This window comes from Mustela nigripes, chromosome 6, assembly GCF_022355385.1.
Source record: "Mustela nigripes isolate SB6536 chromosome 6, MUSNIG.SB6536, whole genome shotgun sequence".
NCBI classification, from domain to species: Eukaryota; Metazoa; Chordata; class Mammalia; order Carnivora; family Mustelidae; genus Mustela; species Mustela nigripes.
Window position 1 is genome coordinate 104,735,602 of NC_081562.1, and position 23,042 is coordinate 104,758,643.

General features: G+C 46.3%; 2 protein-coding genes across 5 annotated transcripts in view; both read left to right on the forward strand.

Annotated features, from left to right (window-relative positions):
• CCDC77 (coiled-coil domain containing 77) overlaps nucleotides 1-4,964 on the forward strand; it is a 28,123-nt gene extending 23,159 nt beyond the window's left edge. For all 4 annotated transcript variants that reach the window (XM_059403852.1, XM_059403851.1, XM_059403853.1 and 1 more), the window contains 4 exons: nucleotides 764-983; nucleotides 2,251-2,376; nucleotides 2,474-2,626; nucleotides 4,042-4,964. In XM_059403852.1, coding sequence (XP_059259835.1) covers nucleotides 764-983; nucleotides 2,251-2,376; nucleotides 2,474-2,626; nucleotides 4,042-4,188 — 646 coding nt within the window. In that variant the 3' untranslated portion in view covers nucleotides 4,189-4,964. The remainder of the gene's footprint in view (nucleotides 1-763; nucleotides 984-2,250; nucleotides 2,377-2,473; nucleotides 2,627-4,041) is intronic.
• Nucleotides 4,965-16,720: 11,756 nt separating this feature from the next.
• Nucleotides 16,721-23,042, forward strand: part of B4GALNT3 (beta-1,4-N-acetyl-galactosaminyltransferase 3) — a 91,302-nt gene continuing 84,980 nt past the window's right edge. The window contains exon 1 of the mRNA XM_059403856.1: nucleotides 16,721-17,307. Within this exon, the coding sequence (XP_059259839.1) occupies nucleotides 17,139-17,307 (169 nt within the window). The 5' untranslated portion in view covers nucleotides 16,721-17,138. The remainder of the gene's footprint in view (nucleotides 17,308-23,042) is intronic.

Here is a 23,042-nt window from a genome sequence, read left to right on the forward strand (position 1 = left end):
TTCTCTGCGCTCAGCAGAGAGTCTGCTGGAGATTCTCTCTCTCCCTCTGCCCCTCCTCCTACCCAATGCATGCGTGCATGCTTTCTCTCTCTCTCTCAAATAAATAATTTTTTTTTATTTTATTATTATTTTTTAAGATTTTATTTATTTATTTGACAGAGATCACAAGTAGGCAGAGAGGCAGACACAGAGAGAGGAAGGGAAGCAGGCTCCCTGCCAAGCAGAGAGCCCGATGCGGGGCTCGATCCCAGGACCCTGGGATCATGACCTGAGCTGAAGGCAGAGGCTTAACCCACTGAGCCACCCAGGTGCCCCAATAAATAAATCTTTTTAAAAAATAATGTTTTTATTTAAGAGCGAGAGATTATAAGCAGGGTGGGAGGGGCAGAGGGAGAAGTAGACTCTGCCGAGCAGGGAGCCCAATACTGGACTCAATCCCAGGCTCCTAGGATCATAACCTGAGCCAAAGGCCGAGGCTTAACCAACTGAGCCATCCAGGTGCCCAGTAAATAAATCCTAAAAAAAAAAAAAAAAAAAAGACCAGTCTGTGAACTAGTGTGCATGGATAGGTACATTACACTTTGTCCAGTAAAACATGTAAGTTTACCAGTGATTAGATTGTCTTTTAAATACTGCTAGTGATATTTTATAGAATTTGTGTATTGCACAATTTTTAAAGAACTCGTATCTTCCCTTTGTTTGAGTAACTATGTACCATATGTACCCCTAAACATGGTGTCTACATTTGTACTTTCTTTCATAGTCTCCATCACACCCAAGAACTTCTCTATGAGAGCACGAAAGACTTTTTGCAACTCAGATTTGAAAGCCAAAATAAAGAGAAGTCGTGGATGCTTGAAAAGGATCATTTGATGTCGAAGATTAAGCAATACAGCGTGCAGTGTAAGAAGAAAGAAGAAAAAATTGGAAAAGTTTGGCCAGTCATTCATGAGACTCATCATAACCAAAATGAATATATTAAGGTAGTTTTCTTATGTCCTACAGAAATTGTTAATTTTTTTGGAAAAGTTGAAAGAACTCAGAGAATTCCAAAGAACCTGAGAATTGAAATACAAGGTCCATTCAGTCCAGAAAGCTGTTGTAGCAGCAGCCTCAAGAACTAGGTTTCAAGGAGTAGCTTATCATTATAGTGTTTAGGGATTTAGAAAAGTGAACTATTGATTGATTCATTTAACAAATATTTATTGCACTCCTACTGTGGGCTTGGCTCTGCAGCAATAGATAAATTAGACCAGGTCTGCCTTTGCAGCATTTACATTTGAATGGGTGCGGGGTCGGGAGGGAAGATGGGACTGGCTGGCTCAGTAGTGAGAGCATGCGTCTCTTGGTCCTTTGAGTTCAAGCCCCTCATGGGGTGTAGAGACTATTTAAATAAATAAATGAATGAATGAATAAAAAAAGCCTTCATGGGTGAGAGGGTACAAAAACAAAACAGAGAAAATGATAGCTTATTTTTTAAAATGGTGTTAAGGAATTGAAAAGATTATATGAAGATTTTATATAGTTGCTGAAAGTCTGCTTTTATAGGGAAGCACAAGGACCCTCTGTGAAGTCTGATATTGTTGCTGAGACTTATAAAACAGTACTGAGCTTGCCATACAGACCTGGGGAAGAACATTCCAGGCAGAGGGAAGAGCAAGTCTGAAGTATGTTCAGGGAAGAGAGGGAATATCATTGTGGTCATGGAGGGATAAGCAAGAAAGAAGTGGTAAGCAGAGAGGTTGGAGGGTGGGTAGCAACCAGTCATGGAGGGCCTTCCAGGGCCTTTACACGCCTGGAAAGAATATTTAGCTCTAAGTGTTGTATGTCTTTGAAGGATTGTGTGTAAGGAAGAAACACGAGCTGATTAAGTTTTTTATCCACCATTCCCTCTGCTCAATGGAACATGTATTATGTGTTCTTGTTGTTTCTATTTAAAGAAGAGCAAATTTGTGCCAAAACATATGTTGTCATGTCCTACTTGGTATAGTTCTAAGCTCCATTATCTGACCCTTCTCAGAGCCCAAAATACTTGTTTTATTTTAAAGAATTTCTACTGTGGACACTTCAGGAAAAGGTTAAGAGAATCATCTAGAAATAGGAGGCTTTCAGATGTTCTCCAACATTCCTTGCCATCTTGTTCCTTAGTTCGTTTTAGATTTAATGGAAATCATTTCTTTCCTTTCTTTTGTTGCCTAAGTACTATTTGAATTACCAAAATTGTAATTTTATTTTCCCTCTGACCTGCAGTCCTTAAAGGATAAGTTAGTTCAAGAGAAAAAACTGTCCAACATGTATCAAGAGCAGTGCATTTCCCTAGAAGAAGAACTTGCCCGAATTCGTGAGGAAGAGGGAGTGAGGAGAGAGATCTTCAAGGTACAAATTCTCTATCACTTCTGATGGGGTAGGAAGCGCAGATGCTCCGGGAATGTGTTCCCTCTCTTCACATGCCTTGCCATGTCTCTATATTTAGGATCGCACTAACAAGATGGGGAAGCGTTTACAGGTGATGACAAGACGCTATGAGGCCTTGGAGAATCGGCGCATCCTGGAAGTAGAAGGCTTTAAGACAGATATTAAGATTCTCCGGCAAAAGCTGAAACACTTGGAGCAAATCCTCTATAAGGTAATCACTGATTCTGAATTACCGAGAGGGGGGAAAAGGGGTGCAGGTAAGGAAACATGGTCATGAGGGCTCCTCAGAAGAAAGATGGGCTGTTTCCCTGGTGGTAGACCCTAGCGGATCAACATCCTTTAAGTCTCATTAAAAGCAGCTTAAGTACACAGCAGAGGGAAGACACAGTAGACTAAAATCATTGCTAGTCTGCACCATTGTACTTCCATCTGAGTTGAACTGAGGAAGAAGAAAGCTTCCTCCTTCCCAGATCAAGAAGCAGATGAAAAGAACTGTGTCTATTTTACCAATGGAGAGAGAGCGAGTGAGTAAGGAATGAAGTAGTTTCTCCCCTCAACCCTCAAACACAGCTTTATTTAGAATTCAGGTTGCCTCAGAATTCTTCTTAGATATATTTTTTAAAAGATTTCATTTATTTATTTGACAGGAAGAGATCACAAGTAGGGGGAGAGGCAGGCAGAGAGAGAGGAGGAAGTAGCTCCCTGCTGAGCAGAGAGACTGATGTGGGGCTTGATCCCAGGACCTTGGGATCATGACCTGAGCCAAAGGCAGAGGCTTTAACCCACTGAGCCACCCAGGCGCCCCAAATCCTTCTTAGATTTAAGCAGTAATTCACATATCCTAAATGATTGCTATGTGCCAAACAAGGTTAGTTACAGAAGAGAAGCTTTTTTTCCCATTCTTTGGCAAATTTACCAGTAACATTTATATTGGCCTCTGTTTTTACTCATTTCTGTTTGTTGACCTCTATCTTATGGCTTCTTTACTATCGTATAGAAAAGCAGAGTCTCATGCCTTTTCTTTTTTTTTTTTTTTTTTAATTTGACAGAGAGAGAGGAGAGATCACAAGTAGGCAGAGAGGCAAGCAGAGAGAGACAGAGAAGCAAGCCCTCTGCTGAGCAGAGTGCCCGATATGGGGCTCAATTCCAGGACCCTGAGATCATGACCTGAGCTGAAGGCAGAGGCTTAACCCACTGAGCCACCAGGCGCTCCAAGACCTAAATCTTTTTTTTTTTTAAAGATTTTATTTATTTATTTGTCAGAGATAGAGCGTGAGCGAAAGCGAGCACAGGCAGACAGAGTGGAAGGCAGAGTCAGAGGGAGAAGCAGGCTCCCCGTGGAGCAAGGAGCCCAATGTGGGACTCGATCCCAGGACGCTGGGATCATGACCTGAGCCGAAGGCAGCTGCTTAACCAACTGAGCCACCCAGGCGTCCCCTCATGCCTTTTCTGCTTTAATTCTACTCTACATTTTCTTTCTTTTGGTCATTAGCAAGCTAAGGATTGAATTTATCATGTGTGCTAAAAGTCTGCCAAAAAGAAGCCAGCATAGCCTAGTCTTTATGACTGATTTCTTTCTCCTGGAATGTGCCATAAACATTTCTTCTTTTTTTTCCCAATCTCTAGGCAACACTGAATGCCCAGGCAAACCAGGATCTTGCCATTCTGTGTGAGGTGCGTGACAGCAATAGACGGGCACATAAGCTGCAAGGAGAACTGAAGAACCTTAAGTCCAAAGTCTTTGGTCTGGAGAATGAACTTAGACTCTGTTGACATTTACGTTTAGCCATTGCCTTTGTCTGGAATAGGTTTGCTTCCTAAAATCTGAGGAAAAGGTTCTTTTCTCCCAGAAACTATGCACAGAGCCAGCTAGAATCGTGGTATCCGTTATTAAGAAGATGGAGCTAGGAATTGGGGACCACTAAAAGAGCCCTTCTTGTATGCTAAGCTTTAGCTATCATTTTTACTGTCCTATTAATTAACCTTTTTTGTGTTTTGGGTCTGGATTATAACCTTAATCACTTAGAGACTTTCCCACATTATTTCTCCCATTGATAATATGATGACAGTTTTTGTTTTTTTAATAAGGCAGTGATGATGAAAATTCCAGAAGGAAGTATTTTTTTGCTATGAGCTTGACTGGGTGTCGGAAGTTGAAATTCTGCCTGAGATCAAGGCATCCTCTAAGGTTGCCCAAGGCAGCAAATCACAATCTATCACATGTAAATAGATAGTAATTGTACTATTTAACTCTTCCATTGTGAGCCGAATTACTTTTTTGGATACCCAGTCTCAGTAAGTTTCACCAGAGGGCACTAGAGACCCTAGTCTTTTTCTTTTTCTTTTTCTTTTTCTTTTTCTTTTTTTCTTTTAGAGATGCTATTTTTAAGTAAAATGTTCATCTAGGAAAATAAAGGTGCCACGTTGGTAAGAGCGAGTGAAACTTTAGTCATCCTTAAATGAAAGATCATTATCTTACCAATAAAATGCTTTTTAAAAAAAAAAATCTATAAATCAACTACTTTTCAATAAAAATGTAATTTAAAAGATTCTGGTTTCTATAACTTTTTGTTAAAACCACATTTATAACTTTGTTAATGACTCGGTTTACTTACTTGTTCCATGGTCTCTGTAGTTTTGTACAATTATTAAGGTTTTTTACTCTGAAATTTTATGATTTAATAACCATTTTGTTTGATGCCTAGCATCAAAACAGTAACTAATAAAAAGTCAGTTCCTTAAGTGTTAACACAAAAGGAAGAACCATCCGTTATATATGTCCCTCTAAAGCCCAAGACTGATCCTTCTGGGAATTTGGGGTTGAATTTATTAGTGAAAAAACTGTAATCTGGGGGCGCCTGGGTGGCTCAGTGGGTTAAGCCTTTGCCTTCAGCTCAGGTCATGATCTCAGGGTTCTGGGATCGAGCCCCGCATTGGGCTCTCTGCTCGGCAGGGAGCCTGCTTCCTCCTCTCTCTCTCTCTGCCTGCCTCTCTGCATACTTGTGATCTCTGTCTGTAAAATAAATAAAATCTTTATATATAACAAAAAAAGAGTCCCATGTTTTACCAAATGAACCGGTCTCCAAAAGGTCTTTTTTTTGTTGTTAAGATTTTATTTATGTCTTTGACAGAGAGAGATCACAAGTAGGCAGAGAGGCAGGCAGAGAGAGAGAGAGGAGGAAGCAGGCTCCCTGCTGAGCAGAGAGCCCAACGCTGGGCTGGATTCAGGACCCTGGGATCATGACCTGAGCCGAAGGCAGAGGCTTTTTCCCACTGAGCCACCCAGGTGCCCCCAAAAGGTCTTTTTTTAAGCCTCTACATAGCTTTATGGGTCTCAGCTGTGAAGGAGTCCACTCCTGGACTGACCTGTAGCTTAGTTCCCAGTTAGTCCTACAAAAAAGCAAGTGTGAACATAACAAAGACCTCTGGAGCACTCACTTCCTTGATTACCTGAGTCTAAGGTGACATCACAGTCTTTCAACTGTTACCGTGTTTGGAGTAGCTCTCAGTTTGCAAATGACATAATTTACTTCTAAGCTACCAGATGATAATATTCACACCCTAAGTGGAACCTAAGTGTATGGAGTAAGATTGTTACTAAGAAACCCACTGCCCTTGCCGTAGCAGCTTTCTGGGAACTGGCCCGTCAAATAGCAGTGATCACCGCTTTTGTTTGCAGATCTTTTTGGTATCTCCTCTTTGCTTCTTGGACTGCATGGCTTCTTTTTGAAAACTGAGCCAGCCACGCCTTTTTTTTTTTTTTTTTTAAACTAAATGTGTTGTATTGACACATGAACAGACTGACCGATGGCATAGAAAATGAAGTGGAGAAATAGGCCCAATTAAATACTGGAATTTAGGTTATTGTCATAGAGTCAAGTTGGTCTGCTAAATATGTATTTGTTTTAGTTAAATAATTATTTATTATAAAATCTTGTGCTTGAAAAATTAGCTCATTTACCTCCACCTGCTGACATCTATGCCAGAATACCTTTTTTTTTTTTTTTAAGATTTTATTTATTTATTTGACAGACAAAGATCACAAGCAGGCAGAGAGAGGAGGAAGCAGGCTCTATGCTGAGCAGAGAACCCAACGATGTGGGGCTCAATCCCAGGACTCTGGGATCATAACCTGAGCTGAAGGCAGAGGCTTTAACACACTGAGCCACCCAGGCACCCCCTATGCCAGAATATCTTTTAGATAATTGCAGAGTCACATGTAGTTGTAAGAAATCATACAGAGAGATCCTTTTATATGCAGTTTCCCCAAGTACTCCATTCCGACATAGCTAGACCACAGTTTTTGCATCCTAGCAAACTCTGAATAGGACCACAAGGTTTCTGGTGGGCCTTGTGTTGGTTTTGTGCCCCGCCCCCCCCTTTTGCTTCATGATTGTCCTACCCACTAAGCATCTTGGTATTTAACCATATCAGTGCTAATTTTAAATTTGTACAATCTTGATATTGCTATGTTGACTGTTCTTTGCCTTGACATTTAGAAAGAGATAATAAAAGTTAAATGGAGGAATCTAAAATCTGAGTAATGTAGTATTATAGTATTGTCATGCAGATTTCTATAAAATTTCATTGGGCCCCAAGCTCCATAATCAGTAAGGATTGAGCTGGTCTGTCTCAAGTTGTTTTACTTAAACTAGAGTGATTCTTCATTTCAGCCCTACGACTTGCATCACTCCCTAGGCCAGGCCAGCACCTGATAAGCTTCTGCAGAAAATAGCTATGTTCTCTATGTGCCAAAAGCTGTGTTCTCTTTCTTGCTTTGTGTCAAAGCAATGAATTCCTTTCCCCCCAAAATGACCTCATAAAATTCCTCTTTCTCTGCATGTTCTTTGCTCAAATCCTCTATAATGTTTTTGGGATTCTGTATTTTGCCTCTGCTTAGTCTGGGCATAACCCTCTGGAATTCATCCTGCACCTTCTCCTTGTGGGTCATACCTGGCCTTTCAGCTTTACCTCCTGAGCACTGGCGTCTTAGGATGCTACTGTGTCCTCGCCTGTTCTCCCTGCTTTGTCAATCTCTGTCCCAGCTCCTCTGTCTGCTGGGTTTGCTCACTCCTTGTCTGATTCTCTTCTGCTTATCCCACAATTTCAGTATCCCCAGGACTCTGTGACCCACATGATCCTCCCTAGGTGATATCGTGCTTTTCTATCATGCCAACAATGTTATGGGATTTCTTTTCCTAGAGGTCTCAAAAAGCAGGAGTAATCTCCCTTGAGAACAGTATGGAATTTTTAAAAAGAAACTTTTATTATTTTTAAAAATTATTGGGGCTCCTGGGTGGCTCAGTGGGTTAACGCCTCTGCCTTCAGCTCAGGTCATGTTCCCAGGGTCCTGGGATCGAGCCCTACATCGGGCTCTCTGCTCAGCAGGGAGCCTGCTTCCTCCTCTCTCTCTACCTGCCTCTCTGCCTACTTGTGATCTCTGTCTGTCAAATAAATAAATAAAATCTTAAAAAAAAAAATCTTTAAAAAAAATTATTTATTTTATAAAGTACTCTCTACACCCAATATGGGGCTTGAACTCACAACCCTGAGATCAAGAGTTGCATGCCCTAACCACCAACCCCGCCAGGCACCCCAAGAACAGTATAAAATTTAAGGGAAAAGTTAGTTGAAAGCAAAACTTTCCACGTAGTAAGCCAAGGTTGCACTGGGTTGGGAAAATGTATAGCAAAGGGTGACTGAACTCAGATGAGAAAAATAAATCAGAGATTTATTTATTTATTTTTAAATATATATATATATATTTTTGGACAGGGATCACAAGTAGGTAGAGAGGCAGGCAGACAGAGAGGGGGAAGCAGGCTCCCCTCCCCAGGCACCCCTCAGAGACCGATTTAAAGTTCCCAAGTTCACTTTTTAATAATCTAAAGAAAAACTGAGAGCATGAAATGTCCCCTAAAAAGATCTGGGATGATGGAATGCAAGGTGTTCCCATGCATATCTCTCACTGACCTGCACTTACAGCCCTCTTTTGAGGGTAGGATGTCAGGCTGAAGAGCAGAATCTTTGTCAAGGTAGAAGAATTTTTTTAGAACTCAAGGGAATAAAAAAGTTTAGGAAGACTTCAGCATTTCACTTTCTCCAAGAGTGGTTCCTTATACCCAACACACACCCTGACCACCCTCCACTACCATCACATACACACCGGGTATTTGGTGAATATATGAAGGGCGAGAAGAACAAAAGAAAAAAAAAAACCATCACGTGACTAGTTGCGCTGTCCTTGACCCAAATCACTAGACGGGTTTTAGCTCCTCTCTTCATAGCTTTACCCAATGAGAATGTTCTATTTCAATTGGTTCTTGGAAACTGACTTTATTATTTTTTTTATGGTGAAAAGATTTATATTTAGAATTAGCCAGCTGGACTCAGTTTAGATGATCCCAATTTTGTTGGCAACATCCAAAGCATCCTAGTCAGGAGCCAGCTGAATGGAACATATGCCTTCTTCTCTCCATTGGGCCTGATCAGGGTGTTGACCTTGGCCACAACAATGTCATAGAGCTCCTTCACAGCCTGTTTGATCTTGTGCTTTTTGGCTGCAACATCCACAATGAACGCAAGTGTGCTGTTGTCTTCTATTTCTTCATGGCTGACTCGGTGGTCAGGGGGATCCTGATGATGGCAGACTGCTCAAGCTTGCTTCTCCTGGGAGTGCTCTGTTGAAGATATTTGGGCTACCTTCAGAGACGTCTTGGGCCGTCATAGGTAAGTGATGTGCAGATCTTTTCTCTGTGACTGTGGGCACCTTTCAGCACCCCTGTCCTGGCCTTGCTTTAGCTTTGGCTTTGGGAGGGGCAGGGGCTTCCTGGTCACCTCTGGTGCCATCTTCATGAAAGGGCTGGTTCTTGTGAACTGATTTTAAATCTGACTCCCAAATTCAACACCTTAGCATTGACCATGGAAGGTGGTAGGAGCCTCCCCCGCCACCAAGAGGGGCCGAAATCCTTCTTGTCCTCACCCTAACCCCTTCTTGCTCCTGACGAGCCTCAATATTCACGGGGTTTGCTGCCTGCAGAGGGCGTTGAGAGTGGATGAGCAGCGTTGCTCTTAAGTTTTCCCTCTCCAGAGCCAAGTTAAATTCCGGAGAACCACATACAGTGAGGATTTTTGTTTTCTTTCTTCCATCTCCAGTCCGGGTGGCGGCAGAGCTCAAAGGGTAGTCTGTTCTGGGGAAAAGACGGCGTCTGCCTCTCTCCCAAACTAGCCCTGATCAAATCCCAAGCAGCCGGTCCTTAGATAACACAGCTGAGAAACCTGAAACCAACAGCCTGGACTCCCATCGGTGCCCAGCATCACCGTCTGGAAACGGAGACATGCCGCTGAGATGCCACAGTGATTGAGTGTTAAGTAGCATGGCTGGGGTTCTCTCACCAGAGTTTATAGCCTGGACCTCTGAACTTAGACAAAGAAGGTTTTCAGAAAGTCTGTCTGGGGCTGGAGCCCTGGAGCTGTTTTGTGGCACTCTGCACACGTACTAGCCGTTAGGATCATTGTTCTTCCCTAGCAAAGCCATTCGGTACGTTCATCCAGCCTGCTGTCCACTGGCCTGGGTTGCCTGCCACTTTCCCAGCAGGTGAGGGGATTTGATTGTGTTTGTGGCAAGGAGAGGAACGTCCCTATTTCCACTGTTGCTTTAATAGAGGAAGACATCCTTCAATGAGGGGGTTGAAGAGGAGGCAGAGCCTCCTGGGATAAGGAGTAAGAACACTTCCCCTTATGACAGAGTGTTTACAGAGTGACTTCTGGGCTGGAAGCTCTAGAAGGAGTACAGCTTGTAGCGTGTAGAACGGATGTGGTCCTTGACAAGCCCTGTTAGTGACTGGAGAAGCTGGGAAGTGGTAGATGTGTATGCAAGAGTTTCTTCAGGATGAAAGAATAGAGGTAAGAAATCCAGCTCCCCTCAGGGGCTTGGAGACCCACAGTTTATTCTGAAAATGCTGAGAACACCCTCAGTGCTGCAGAAGGTGGTGCCAGAGAGCTAAGTCAGCTGCCTCTGAGTCTACCCTCTGGACAGTGTGGGTCCACCTTGTGTGTATGCGTACTTGTGGGGACCAAGCCTGTGGGGTGTGTTGTCCTGGGAGAAGAGAAGAAAGCACCTAGGGTTCACTCAGAGGTACGTGGGTCATGGGTTTCAAGCCATGGCAAGTCACATAGCTCTCAGACATCAAACACTGCCAGGACATGGGAGTGGGGAAGAAGCTTCTTGGGGCTGAGGGTCACCATGCTTTAGCTTTAGCTCCAAAGCCCCCTCACCATTACCTGCAGTAGCAGATCGCAGCATGTAGACAAGAGAGAATGTCTTTCGACAGAAGGGTGAGAGCATGTCTTTCTCATGAGGTTTAGGGAAGTAGAGCTCCAGGGAAGGCTCTTTTCGCCTCTGTTTCAGCACCAACTAATGAGCAATGGAGAGTGCTGCTCACCCTTTCTCCTTGTGGGTTTCCCAGCAACAAAGCAAATCTGAGTGGAGGGGAATAATTGCTGTTACTCAGCCGAAAAGCCTGAACAAGTCGAAGTTAATTTTTTGACTTAGATAATTGTTTGTTGACTTGCTGGGGAATCCCTTTCCTTGGGGAAGGAAGGCAGGAAGAGGGGTTGTGATAATTTGGAGGTATTCACACTGCAGACTGGAAAGAGAAGCAAGACCCAGCAATAGACGCCAAGTTTAAGCTTCGAAGCATATAGTTCCAGTCTGGGTCATACCTTGCATTTGCTGAAGATCGAATCAACAACTCCATTTGCTTGGGAGGAAGATGAAGCCATAAGCTCTCAGTCTGTGAACTGCCTGGGAACCTTTCCTGAAAGCTAAAGAGCTTTGTTCTGACCCATAACATCTCTGCCCTCTGTTCGTCTTTCCTTTGACTCTTCTCTAGACACGATATTTTTTCAAAAAATCTTTTGTTGATTTGAGAGAGAGTGAGAGAGGGAAAGCAGAGAGGAAGAATGAGAGAGAGAAGAAGACTCCCCGCTGAGCAGGGAGCCTGCCCTGGGGCTTGATTCCAGGACCTGGAGATCATGAACTGAGTTGAAGGTAGATGCTTAACTGACTGAGCCATAGAGAGGGGAAAAAGCGACCTCGTCTGTGAAGAGTGGAGCAGCAGCACTGAAGAGGGTGGGGAGTAGCAGGAGGAGAAGTATTATCATGTGGCTCCGTGAGTTATGGATGTGTGAGAGTGAGCTCAGAGTTTCCAGGGTGAATATATTTCTCCAGGGAAACTTCCAGGGAAATATGTGCAAAGGGGAGTAGGGGGTGGAGGCATTGGATCTGAAGTTAGAAAGCCTGAGTGTGAGTGTCATCTAAGATACATGTCACCTATATCACCTTGAACCAGTTATTTAACATCTCCTTATCTGTAAAATGGAACTAGTGAATCTATAGCTGTGGATGTGATACATGAGCTGAAAGAGATAAAACAAATAAATGCTAGCCATGATGGCCATGGCACTGGGAGATAGGTTCATGACTATCCTTTCCTCTCTTAGGAATTGTCTCAAAATAAAGGAACTCGGCCCTCTGCATTGTCATAGTCTAAGACATTGAATTAGCAATGGCCCAGAAACCCTCACTGAACTATTATCAGAATTTGTACTAACCAAGATATATGTCCATGAAATACTTTGAAGAGCAGAGAAATTCCTGAAGTAAAAGACAAGAGCGAGGGTCTATATGGGCAGAGGGCAATATGGAAGTTCAGGCCAGAGGAGTTGTTTGGGTCCAATGGAAAGAGAAACAGAGGCTAAAGTTGTGGTTCTAGTTCTGATTCCATCACTGCACTGGTTATCTGATCTTGGCACAGATCACCTTGAAGAAACTGAGGTTTGCACAGTTCATCTGTCAATAGAGGAGAGTATCTTTCCTACTATTCTCATGTGGTCATGAGAAAGAAAACACATATGATGAATATGTAAGTTCAAGGTGCCACATTATAGTGTAAGTGTCAGGTTTGAGGAAATGGGAAGGGGAGACTCTGGGATCACGGCAGTTACATAGTAAAGGCTGCCATCCCTATGACTAGAATCCATATGGCTCTGGACACAAGAGTTCTGCTACCACACCTACTGGTCACTGTACACATTTCCCTTTTGAATTCTCTACAAACCAGAATTTCCTGGTCCCTGTGCTAGCCTCGGCCCATTTTAGAAAGCTTCGACTGACCTCTCTCACAAAGCCTCTGCAATTTAGGAGAAGAGATTTTGTGGTTTGACCTGATGCTGACATCCTAGCCAAGCCAAAGACCAGAGCCCATGCCATCCAAATTACAGGTGACATGATGGAAATGCTCTTTCTTTTCAGGTGTGAATTGTGCAACATGACCCTATGCCATTGTGGACAGGGGCCAGCACTAAAGTGGGAGAGTGAAAAGACAGTGAAAATCATCAGAAGAACCAGTGAGTATCCAGAAAAATTGACACGACAATGAACAGATATATTGTGCCACTAAAATTATACCTTAACCTATATACTTAGCTTTGGACCTGAGGGAGAAGGACAGCTAGCTCCCATTGATTGAAAAAAAGAATTTGGGTCTCAACGTCTGGATGCTGCTGCCTTGCTGTGATATTAGGAGTCAAAAGGGGATTTGGAACAAGCTGTCTGAAAGCAGCATCTGGATGGGAGGGAAATCTCAGTGCTGAGGAGACAGAAGAGGAAGAGCCACAAGGGTTTCCTGGCCTCCTTATCCTTGTCATCCATGCACCCTCTCACCATAAGTAGAGAAAGAAAAGATTTTTAAAAAAATTTATTTATTAACTTTTTAAAAAGTAAGTGCTACATCCAATATGGGGCTTGTACTCATGACCCCAAAAATCAAGAGTCACATGCTCTTCCAACTAACCCAGGCTGGCATCCCAGAAATGAGCTGTTTAAGGTATAAGAACACAGAATGGGAAGAGAAGGGCAAAGAAATGAGATGTGCAGAGTGATCTCTTTCCCTTTCTGAATTTCTTTGGAATTTACTATTAGGACCAGAGACTTAGTCTTTATGTTGTCAGATCTCTTTCTGTGGAATGTCATTCCTCCTCAACTAAATGGCATGCCCTTTGTTTTATCTTGCTCCCAGTTCCCACATAGTGGATACTTCAAGGGTTTGGTTGATAGAAGTGGTTACATGTGTCTTCTCAGGAGGAACTATCTTTTTAATCAATTAAATTTAATTTTTTATTAATTATTTTTTAAAGATGTATTTATTTATTTGATAGAGATCACACGTAGGCGGAGAGGCAGGCAGAGAGAGAAGGAGGGAAGTAGGCTCCCTGCTGAGCAGAAAGCCCGATGCGGGGCGTGATCCCAGGACTCTGGGATCACGACATGAGCTGAAGGCAGAGGCTTAACCCACTGAGCAACCCAAGCGCCCCTTTTTTATTAATTATTTTTATTACCATATAATGTATTATTGGCCCCAGGGGTACAGGTCTGTGAATCTTCAGGCTTACACATTTCATAGCATTCATCATAGCACATACCCTCTCCAATGTCCATAACCCAACTACCCTCTCCACATCCTCCCTCGCCCCAGCAACCCTCAGTTTGTTTTGTGAGATTAAGAGTCTCTTATGGTTTGTCTCCCTCCTGATCCCATCTTGTTTCATTTTTTCCTTCCCTGCCCCCATAACCCCCTACTCTGCCTCTCAAATTCCTCATATAAGGGAGATCATATGATAATTGTCTTTCTCTGATTGACTTATTTTGCTCAATATACTACCTTCTAGTTCCATCCACGTTGGTGCAATTGGCAAGATTTCATTTCTTTTGATGACTGCATAGTATTCCATTATATATATGTGTGTATGTGTGTATATATATACACATATATATATCACATCTTCTTTATCCATTCATCTGTTGATGGACATCTAGGTTCTTTCCATAGTTTGGCTGCTGTGGACATTGCTGCTATAAACATTTGGGTGCAGGTGCCCCTTCGGATCATTACACTTGTATCTTTAGGGTAAATACCCAGTAGTGCAACTGCTGGGTTGTAGGGTAGCTCTATTTTCAACTTTTTGAGGAAAGGAGGAACTATCTTGGGGACAGGATTGTAGTAGGGGCTGCTACATGTTTCCATGACAAAGTACCTGAGAGTGACTCAGGCTAACAGTCAATCTGGTTGCTCCCAATGAGAGAAAGAGAGAGACAGAGAGAGACAGAGAGAGAGAGAGAGAGAGAGAGACTCTCTACTTACAGAGACCAGGCTCGCCTGGCACCTTTCTCAACCAAGCTTGTCCATGCGGACTGCTCTTGCCTCTCAGCCTCTTGGTCAGAAGAGCATGGGAAATGTACACGTCTCTGGTTTGGAAATTTGCAGAGATATTTCCTTGGGGCTATTAGACAATTGCTCTTTAGATCTAACTTTTGTTAAAAAACTACACCGGAAGTTCTGGCAGCTGTTTGCTCCAAGCGATATCTTCATCCTCAAACATTACTCAGTGCTAAAAGGGACATTGTGCCACCTCTTGAAGAAGCAAAGTTCCCATTTTCCAAGCCTCGCGGTGAGGCTGGGGAGTCTGTATACATCCGCGGGTGGGGCAGGTTATCAGTTCTACAGGAACTCCAACCAGGATAGGGTTGTGCAAGAGGTGGTTGGTCCAAAAAAACTTCATAGAACCTAAAACGGACCTTGAAGCAAGGGTCAAATCTGACTAACCAAAAAAAAAAAGATAATGTATTGTGTGCAGTAAATGACTTCATTTTAGCAGGTTTCATATGCTCACATGAAGTTGGAAAAGGTTTTGGAAAACCTTGACTTCCAGATTTACAGTTTGCATTTTAATCAGTAAGCACTAGGAAGTCATTAAATATTTGTGAGCAAGTGTATGAATGGGTCAAAGAATTGGTACGGGAGACAATGGTGGGGGTGGGGTGGTAGCTGGGAAAAGTTACAATAGTCCCTACAGATTATTGGACTACGAAGTATCCAACTAAGCTTGTAGCAGAGAATGGGAGGCACAGCACTCAATTCTCCGAACTTCTGTCTTGGAACACTGCATGTTGCTGACTTGATTTAAAAATATGTGGGAATGCCTCTCTGATCCTTGCTTGCTTCATTTCTCCTTCATTTCCCCAGGAAAGTGGAAGGAAAACTTCCCTATTACCTGTTGATTGTCCTCAGGCAACTCACTGGGCTCCACTGGACCTTCATTATCTCATTTAAATCAGATGATCATAATTTTACCTGCCAGAAGGCAGAGCGCTGGAGTACGGAATATCTTGATGATCTTTTCAACTCTTTGAGTACCTTTCTTGTGTGTGTGTGTGTGTGTGTGTGTGTTTTAAACATTTATTTATTTAAGTGATCTCTGCATCCAGCCTGGGGCTCCAGTTCACCACTGGGAGATCAAGAGTCGCTCCATCTTTCAACTGAGGCAGCCAGGCACCCCTCTTTTCCATTTTTAATTCTTCGGAACTCTCCAACATCTGCTTTCCCTCAATAGCTATTTCATCCCAGTCTGGGAAAAACCACTTGGGGTTCGATCTGGGGTGTGTATAACTTCCCCAGATTTTCCGGTTGACGTGGTGGTTGAAGCCGGGGATGCAAAGGTCTTCAAATCCAACCCGGACGAGGAATCTGTGGCTGAGTGAAGCGGTCATTGCCTCCCAACTAACACCACGTCTACTCTTATTATTAAAGTAGGAAGGAGGGCCGTCCCTGGCCCCGAGAGGCCCTGAAGTCAAAGCCTCAGGCTTCGGTCACCCCCCTCCGCCCCCCAGCTTTTCCCCAGAGTGACCGCACCCCAACTCCCCACTCTGCGCCCCTCTTCAACCCAGCTTCTATTTCACTTCTGCCTGAGGCACCACGCCGCTAAGTGCTTGGGGGGTACCTCAGTTTCCCTCAGTCACACAAATTTCGGATCAGAACTCGCCCCCTCGGGGCGCCTGGGTGGCTCAGTGGGTTAAGCCGCTGCCTTCGGCTCAGGTCATGATCTCAGGGTCCTGGGATCGAGTCCCGCATCGGGCTCTCTGCTCAGCGGGGAGCCTGCTTCCCTCTCTCTCTCTTTCTCTGGCTGCCTCTCTGTCTACTTGTGATTTCTCTCTGTCAAATTAATAAATAAGGTCTTTAAAAAAAAAAAAAGAACTCGCCCCCTCCAACACCCCAACTGTCCGAGTCAATGAAGGCGCCAATCTCTGGCCGCATCTTTTGCTGCCCCAAGGAGGCCAAAAGGGGTTCTTCCCCGAGGTTTCTCAGGGGCGGAGCCCACCTGGGCCCCGGGGGCGGGGCCGGGGCGGGGGCGGGACAGGTGGGTGTGCGGTCGCGCGAAGGGCTGGGCCAAGGATTCTGAGCGGGAGGCGGAGGAGGAGAGGCGGGCGGGCGCGCACCTAGGGAAGCCTCCCTGTGGGCAGTGTGAGAGCGAGCGGGCGAGCGGGCGAGGAGGCGGGCGGGCGGCGGCGAGCCTGCGACGAGGAGAGGCGTGGAGAGGAGAGCCGGGCGCCGAGGACTCTCGGGGGAGGAGGCGCCGGGTCTGCTCGCTGACAGAGACCTGCGAGGCGGCGGCGCGACGCGCCCGCGCCGCGGGAGGGACCCCTCGTGCGCCGAGCATGAGCCGGCGGCCGGCTGGAGAGCGGCGGGGGGAGACGGCCTCGGCGCAGCCCTGAGACCCTGGGCTGGGGCTGGGCCACCGCGCGCCCGGGGCGCTGGGCCCGACAGGGGGGCGGGGGCTGGGTGCCGAGCGTCCAGCGCTGGCGGCGGCAGCCGGGGCGCCAAGCCATGGGGAGCCCCCGGACCGCGCTGCTCCTGCTGCTCCTGCGCCCGGTCAAGCTGCTGAGGAGGCGCTTCCGGCTGCTGCTGGCGCTCGCCCTGGTGTCCGTGGGGCTCTGGACTCTTTATCTGGAACTGGTGGCGTCGGCCCAGGTCGGCGGAAACCCCCTGAACCGGAGTAAGTGAGCGCTGGGGGCACGGGGAGGGCGCGGAGGTGGGAGGAGGCAGGACCGGTGGCTCCCGGGTTGCGGAGACCCGCCTCATCCTCAGACCCGATTTCCAACTCCTTTTCGTCTCCAGGTGCCCGGCGCCGCCCCGCTTCCTACTCCGGGAAGAGAAGGGGGGCGTGGGGGCCGGTCGCCGAGTTCCGAAACCGCCTGCCCGCGGGACCGTGTGGGGCCGGGGCATCCTCGGGGCTGCTGGCTGCTCCCCTCGGAGGATCGCGTGGAGAGAGGCTACCACCCGCGGAAATGCGGGCGGAGACGCGGGGCACCTCCCGCACGCTAGACTTGCAGCCCCCGCCCCCCAGCAAGGGAAACGCGCAGTCCAGGCGTGGGCTGGGGGTTCTGTGCCCAGGGTGCTCTCGGCCGTGTGCCCCCCGAGGAGGCGCGCTCCGGTCAGCGCGGCCCAAACTTTTCTCTGTGGCTCGCTCCGTTTCCTCTCCCGCTGCGCTTTCTGCGGTTCTTTATTTTAACCATTCCTCCGAGAGTCCCCACACCTCCCCCTTCCTCTGCGCCACTACCCCCCACCCGGTCCCTTCCTCTTCCTCACTGAGCCGGGCCCCTCTCCTAGTCCTGACCACCCCTCCAGCTAGTTATCCTAAGCTCCTTTTGGAACTCTTCGGAACGTACTGAATTCACCAGACCCTGGGCATGGAGACAATGGACGGCACAGTGCACCAGGCAGTGGCTACATCCCTACTTCTTTTAACGTAGCCAGAGCCACTTACTTTTTCTGTGCCTCAGTTTCCTGCTAGGAACATGGGAGGGAACGGTCTCTTTCTCGTTTTCCTTCAACAGCTATTGCTGTCCGACGTCATTTTCAGTTTACTGTTGATGGAGCTAACAAAGTAAAATTTCAAGAGTGTCAGGGACTGTAAAAGGTCAACAATAGCAGGAAAAAGTGGAGAAGCTCCCAGAGAGGAGGCTCCCTGCGCAAACCTGACGAGTGGAGGTTCATAACTGGAGCACATTGTCTCCCATGCCTTCACTTCCCCCTTTGAGGAAATTCTGAAGGTATATGCGGTGATGAAATTGCTGGTGAGAAGATGCTTTGACATGTCCTCCTGTCAACTGCTCTGCCCAGAGTTGGGTGTGGTGCTTGTCTCCTCCTGTGGCCAAAGGGAGGGAATTACTAGGGCCAGTAATTTTGCTGGTTCAGGGTAGAGACATATACTTATGGCAGAACCTCTCTGTTGAAGTAATTCTGGCTTTAAGTAGGGAGAGTGGGGTGCCAGTCCTGGTTCTGCCACTAACGAGTTGGGGGAGCAAAGGCAAAATGGCAGCTTCTCAGGTGGAAGGAGGAAGTTGGACTGATGATCTCTAAGGTCCCTCTGAGTCTGGATGCTTAGGTTGTGTGATTTCACCTCTTGGGCTTTTCCGGGGCCAGAGAGCTCGAGGAGGGCTTTGCTTAGCCACAGCTCCACAGCTCCAAATAGGAGAGTTCTTCCTTATGGTGACCAAAACTCGCCTTCCCATAGCTAGTTCTTCCCTCCCCTGAGCCTTGAAAGACAATGCTCTTCCATACTGTGGCCACTCAGCCCCTTGGAGTGTGTGCAGGTGGGAGCTCCCTTCTCTCCTCTTTGGGACACCCCTTCTCAAGGTGGCCACCATTTTGTTAATGTGGTAGCCAGTGGGATCCTCTGCATAGATTAAAAACAGAGGAAAGCAGTTGCTTTGTGATCCTGAAATTAGTGATGTTTCTTCTTCCTCCCACCCGCACCCCAACACACTTGCCCTTTACCTCAAGTGTGCTTTTTCCTCAGAGACCAGAACCAGTTTGCCATCATCATAATCTCACACTCTGGCTCCTACCCTGACTCCTGTTGGCTGTCTCATCCTTAGCTATCAATTTGTGGGGCTATTTGATTTCCCTTCTAGATGAATCTTAACTCTGACTGGGTTTCCATATTCTGTCTTTTTCCAAACTGACCCTTCTCCAGAAAGATGTTCCCAGCTTCCAATTCCAGCAATGTCTTTGTCTAATCATCATTTTTAATGAGAGCCCAGGCCTGGACGCTGATGGGTCTTTCGTTTGCTTGTCTCAGCCTCCTAAAACCCCGAAACCCATCTGCTCTGCAGGATGACTTTTATTTATTTATTTATTTATTTTTTTAAAAGATTTTATTTATTTACTTGAGAGAGAGACAGTGAGAGAGAACATGAGCGAGGAGAAGGTCAGAGAGGGAAGCAGACTCCCCATGGAGCTGGGAGCCCGATGCGGGACTCGATCCCGGGACTCCGGGATCATGACCTGAGCCGAAGGCAGTCGTCCAACCAACTGAGCCACCCAGGCGCCCTGCAGGATGACTTTTAGTGCTGGGCTGTATTCTCATTGTATTCTACTCTTGCCTGGATTTCCTTTTGGAATGAGATTTAGACAGTGGCTGTGGTTTCTGGCTCCTTGTCTCCCATCCTTCTTTGTTTTCAAGAAGCTCAGACATCTTTCATCGAAGTCCTCTCCTGTCCTATAGGTCTTACTCCCAGCTCAGAGCTGTTTCTCTGGAGGGAGAGCAGGGGAGGAGGAATTAAAGAATAGAGGTAAGGAAAGGCTTCCTGGTATTCCCTCCTTTACACCCCGACGTACCAAGAGCAACCAGGCAATAGAACTTTCCCTCCCAGGACTGTTCCTGTGGCCTTGACCACAGCAGCCAGAGTCCCAGTTTGGCTCTGCTTCCCAGCAAGCCACCCTGCCTCCTCTCCCTAGTAGTCCCTGCCAACTCACTCTACCATCAGCCTTCCTGTCATCTGTAAGGCCGGCCTCCTTTACCAAGAACCTTTCATTTGCCTGTCCCTGTATGATGGGTACATTGATCTGACGCTTTAAGAAGTGTATGGAGACATGGCAGTCCCAAACTCCAGGGTGGTAAAGTAATGACAGGGGGAGCAAACTTCCTGCTTCATCTCCATGGAATAACCCAGTAGTTTAAGATATGGATGATGTGTAGTTTGGGTTCTGTATGTAGAAGGAGATACAACCACAACTGAGTAACCTCAGAGAAAAACAACCCAAATCTTTAACAGATAGAAAATGGGTCCCTTGGACAAAAGAATCAGAACTGTTCACTCACTCACTTAAACAAATATTTATTGAGCACATACCTTGAGCAAAGCCTTGTGCTAGGTCACATCGATATAATGGTGAGCAGATTATGTTGTTTGCCCCTCTCTGGGAGGGGAGTGGAGGTACGTGTATAAAAATAACTGTAATATGGAACAGTCATTAAGTTTTACAACTGGGGACACTAGGTGTTGCTGTGACACTCCTGGAAATGGGATACGGCTCTTGCAACTAATATTTGATGCAAATGGTGACATTTCAGGAGAGATTGAGAAGTTGGTAAGATTTTAATGGATTTGGAAAGAGAAGGCTATTCCAGGCAGAAGGCAGTATAAACAAAGACCAGGGAAAAGTTAGTGTTTGGGAATGTTGAGCATCTGGGTTTGATGAAGCAGAGAAGGAGGGAGGTGATAGGATGGCGCTATATTATGAAAGACTTTGAAAGCAACCTTCAAGACTGACATTTATTCAGTAGATAAGAGAAGGCAATTTGGGAATAGGGTAGGTAACCTTGTAGAATGGAGCCAGCCAGGATCAAGCAGTTTTGCGATACTTTGGCCTGGAGGATGCCTAAATAGGGCTCTGAAGGTCCCTTGCTGTGGCTGGCACAAGCCCTTTAGCTGCTGAGTCATGAAGCTTTCCTGGGGACAGGTCAGGGTGGTCAGGGGCATTCAGAGCGCTTAGGGCAGTCACTCTATGCCAGCATGTTCAGAAGTCTTTCGGTAGTTGAATAACTAGTACAGCCATACTGAAGTGTACCCGCTGAGAAGCACCCTGGGAACAGACTATTATTGGAAGTTAAAGACTCTCCATCCTGGCAGGTTTTAACAAGTTATACCCATTTGTTCAGATTGGATTAGCTAAATCCTGCCCGAGGCCAGAGGTCTGGACCAAAATGGTTTCTAGGTTCTTTGCTCTATAATTGACCTGCTGCTGGGACCAACTTGGTGCTGGAGCCAAGAGATTGCGTTCGGGCCCAGAGCCAGGACAGAATGATAGCATGCAGCAGCCCCTTTCTAGATCTCGCAAGGCTGGTTCCGGCGTGTCCGTCTTTCTCAGTGTCAGGTTTACCCGCTGAACCCTAGAGTGTCCTCTGGCTCAGGAATGAATTGACTTTTGCTGCATCACATTTGTAACACACCTTCCCGGTTGGCCCCTGTAACTTTCGATGGACTCCTTAGTGGGCGGAGGGGGGCATACCCACTGAAGGCAGCCAGGCACCTCACCTCCTGGGGTCACCACGTCACGCTGGTTTGGAAAGGATACAGACCCTCCCTAGCAGAGGTAGGAGTCTGAGCCACAGGCAGAGAGAGAGGGAGAGCAAGTCAGACAGATGTGTGGGCAGAGTGGGGCTGGTGTGGCTTACCGCCGACCCTCAGAGCAGATGTGAGTGTTGGAGAGGAGCACACCTCCTTCTGTGCTCCATGTGGGTAGGGACCATGTCTCCTCTCCCCCTCCTTCCCGTGGAGCCTTGGTTCCTGTGTCCTACTTAACGCCCCTTTTTCTGCTGCCACCCTGGGCACCTGGCTGCTGTGTGTGTATTCAGATCTGGGCACACACTAGGTGCTTGACTAAATACCTCCTCGTTATGGATGGTAAGCTCTGAATTTCCAAGCACCTGATATTTTCCACTGGCAGATACTTTGTTTATCAGTGACCTATCCAAGAATAGAACCTAGGAATTCTTGTTCCTTGTAGTGTAGCACATATAAACAACAATAGCCTTTCCACACGTATGCAAAGGGTAAGAATTAAGCCATCAATGCCTTTTTACATAAGCGTATTTTCTTTGGACCCAGGACCGGCTGGACCCAGAATGCCACGCGTGACAGGGAGTAGGAGACCTTACCCAGACTTGGCATCTCCTTTCCCTGGTCTCTTCCGTTCTCCTTCTGATGTGGCCAGGACAGCTGCAGGAGCACACCTTGCCATCTACCCTGCCCACACCCCCTGGGGGCCCTTGGTCTGGAGTCGAGGACCCTGCTCCTCCACCCCATTCGCCTGCTTAGGGGTGCCTGCTTAGGGAGTTGTTCAGACGCCCTGCCTGGGTAGAACTGCTTCAGAGCACCAGATCTTTCGAAGCAACCACTTTTGTGCTGGTTTTAGGAGCTGCTGGTGCTCGCACTGCAGTAATTTTCCAGGCCACGGAGCCTGCTGGTCCTGCCCTCTAGAACTGAGCTTTATGGAGCAGAGCGGAGCAGCCGCCATAGCGGAGTTTGCTTTGGAAGGGGGCCTAGAGGCTGTTCTTGGAGCCTAGTTCTCTACCAAGTTCCACCGGTCTCAAAATCTACCGTTTTTATTTTCCACGAATACTTGCTTTATATCCAAGGATGGTAAGGTCAGCTCACCAGGCCAGCTCTGTAGTTTGCTTTCAGAGCCCTCTCACCTTGTGATCCACAATTAATAGATTTCTGTGTTACCCGATATTAAAAAAGAAATACTACTGGAGGAGGTGAGAAAAGTTGGGAGGGTGTATATAAGGGGTGTTGGGCTGGATATGTTATATATTCTGAGCAAAGCATGATGGATAGCTCCTTAAATTTTGCAGACTTTTAGGTTCTAACAAGTGCTGCTTTCAGTGTTACAAGTATCCATGAGACAAGCAAAAATGAATATTATTTTTATCCTTGTGAT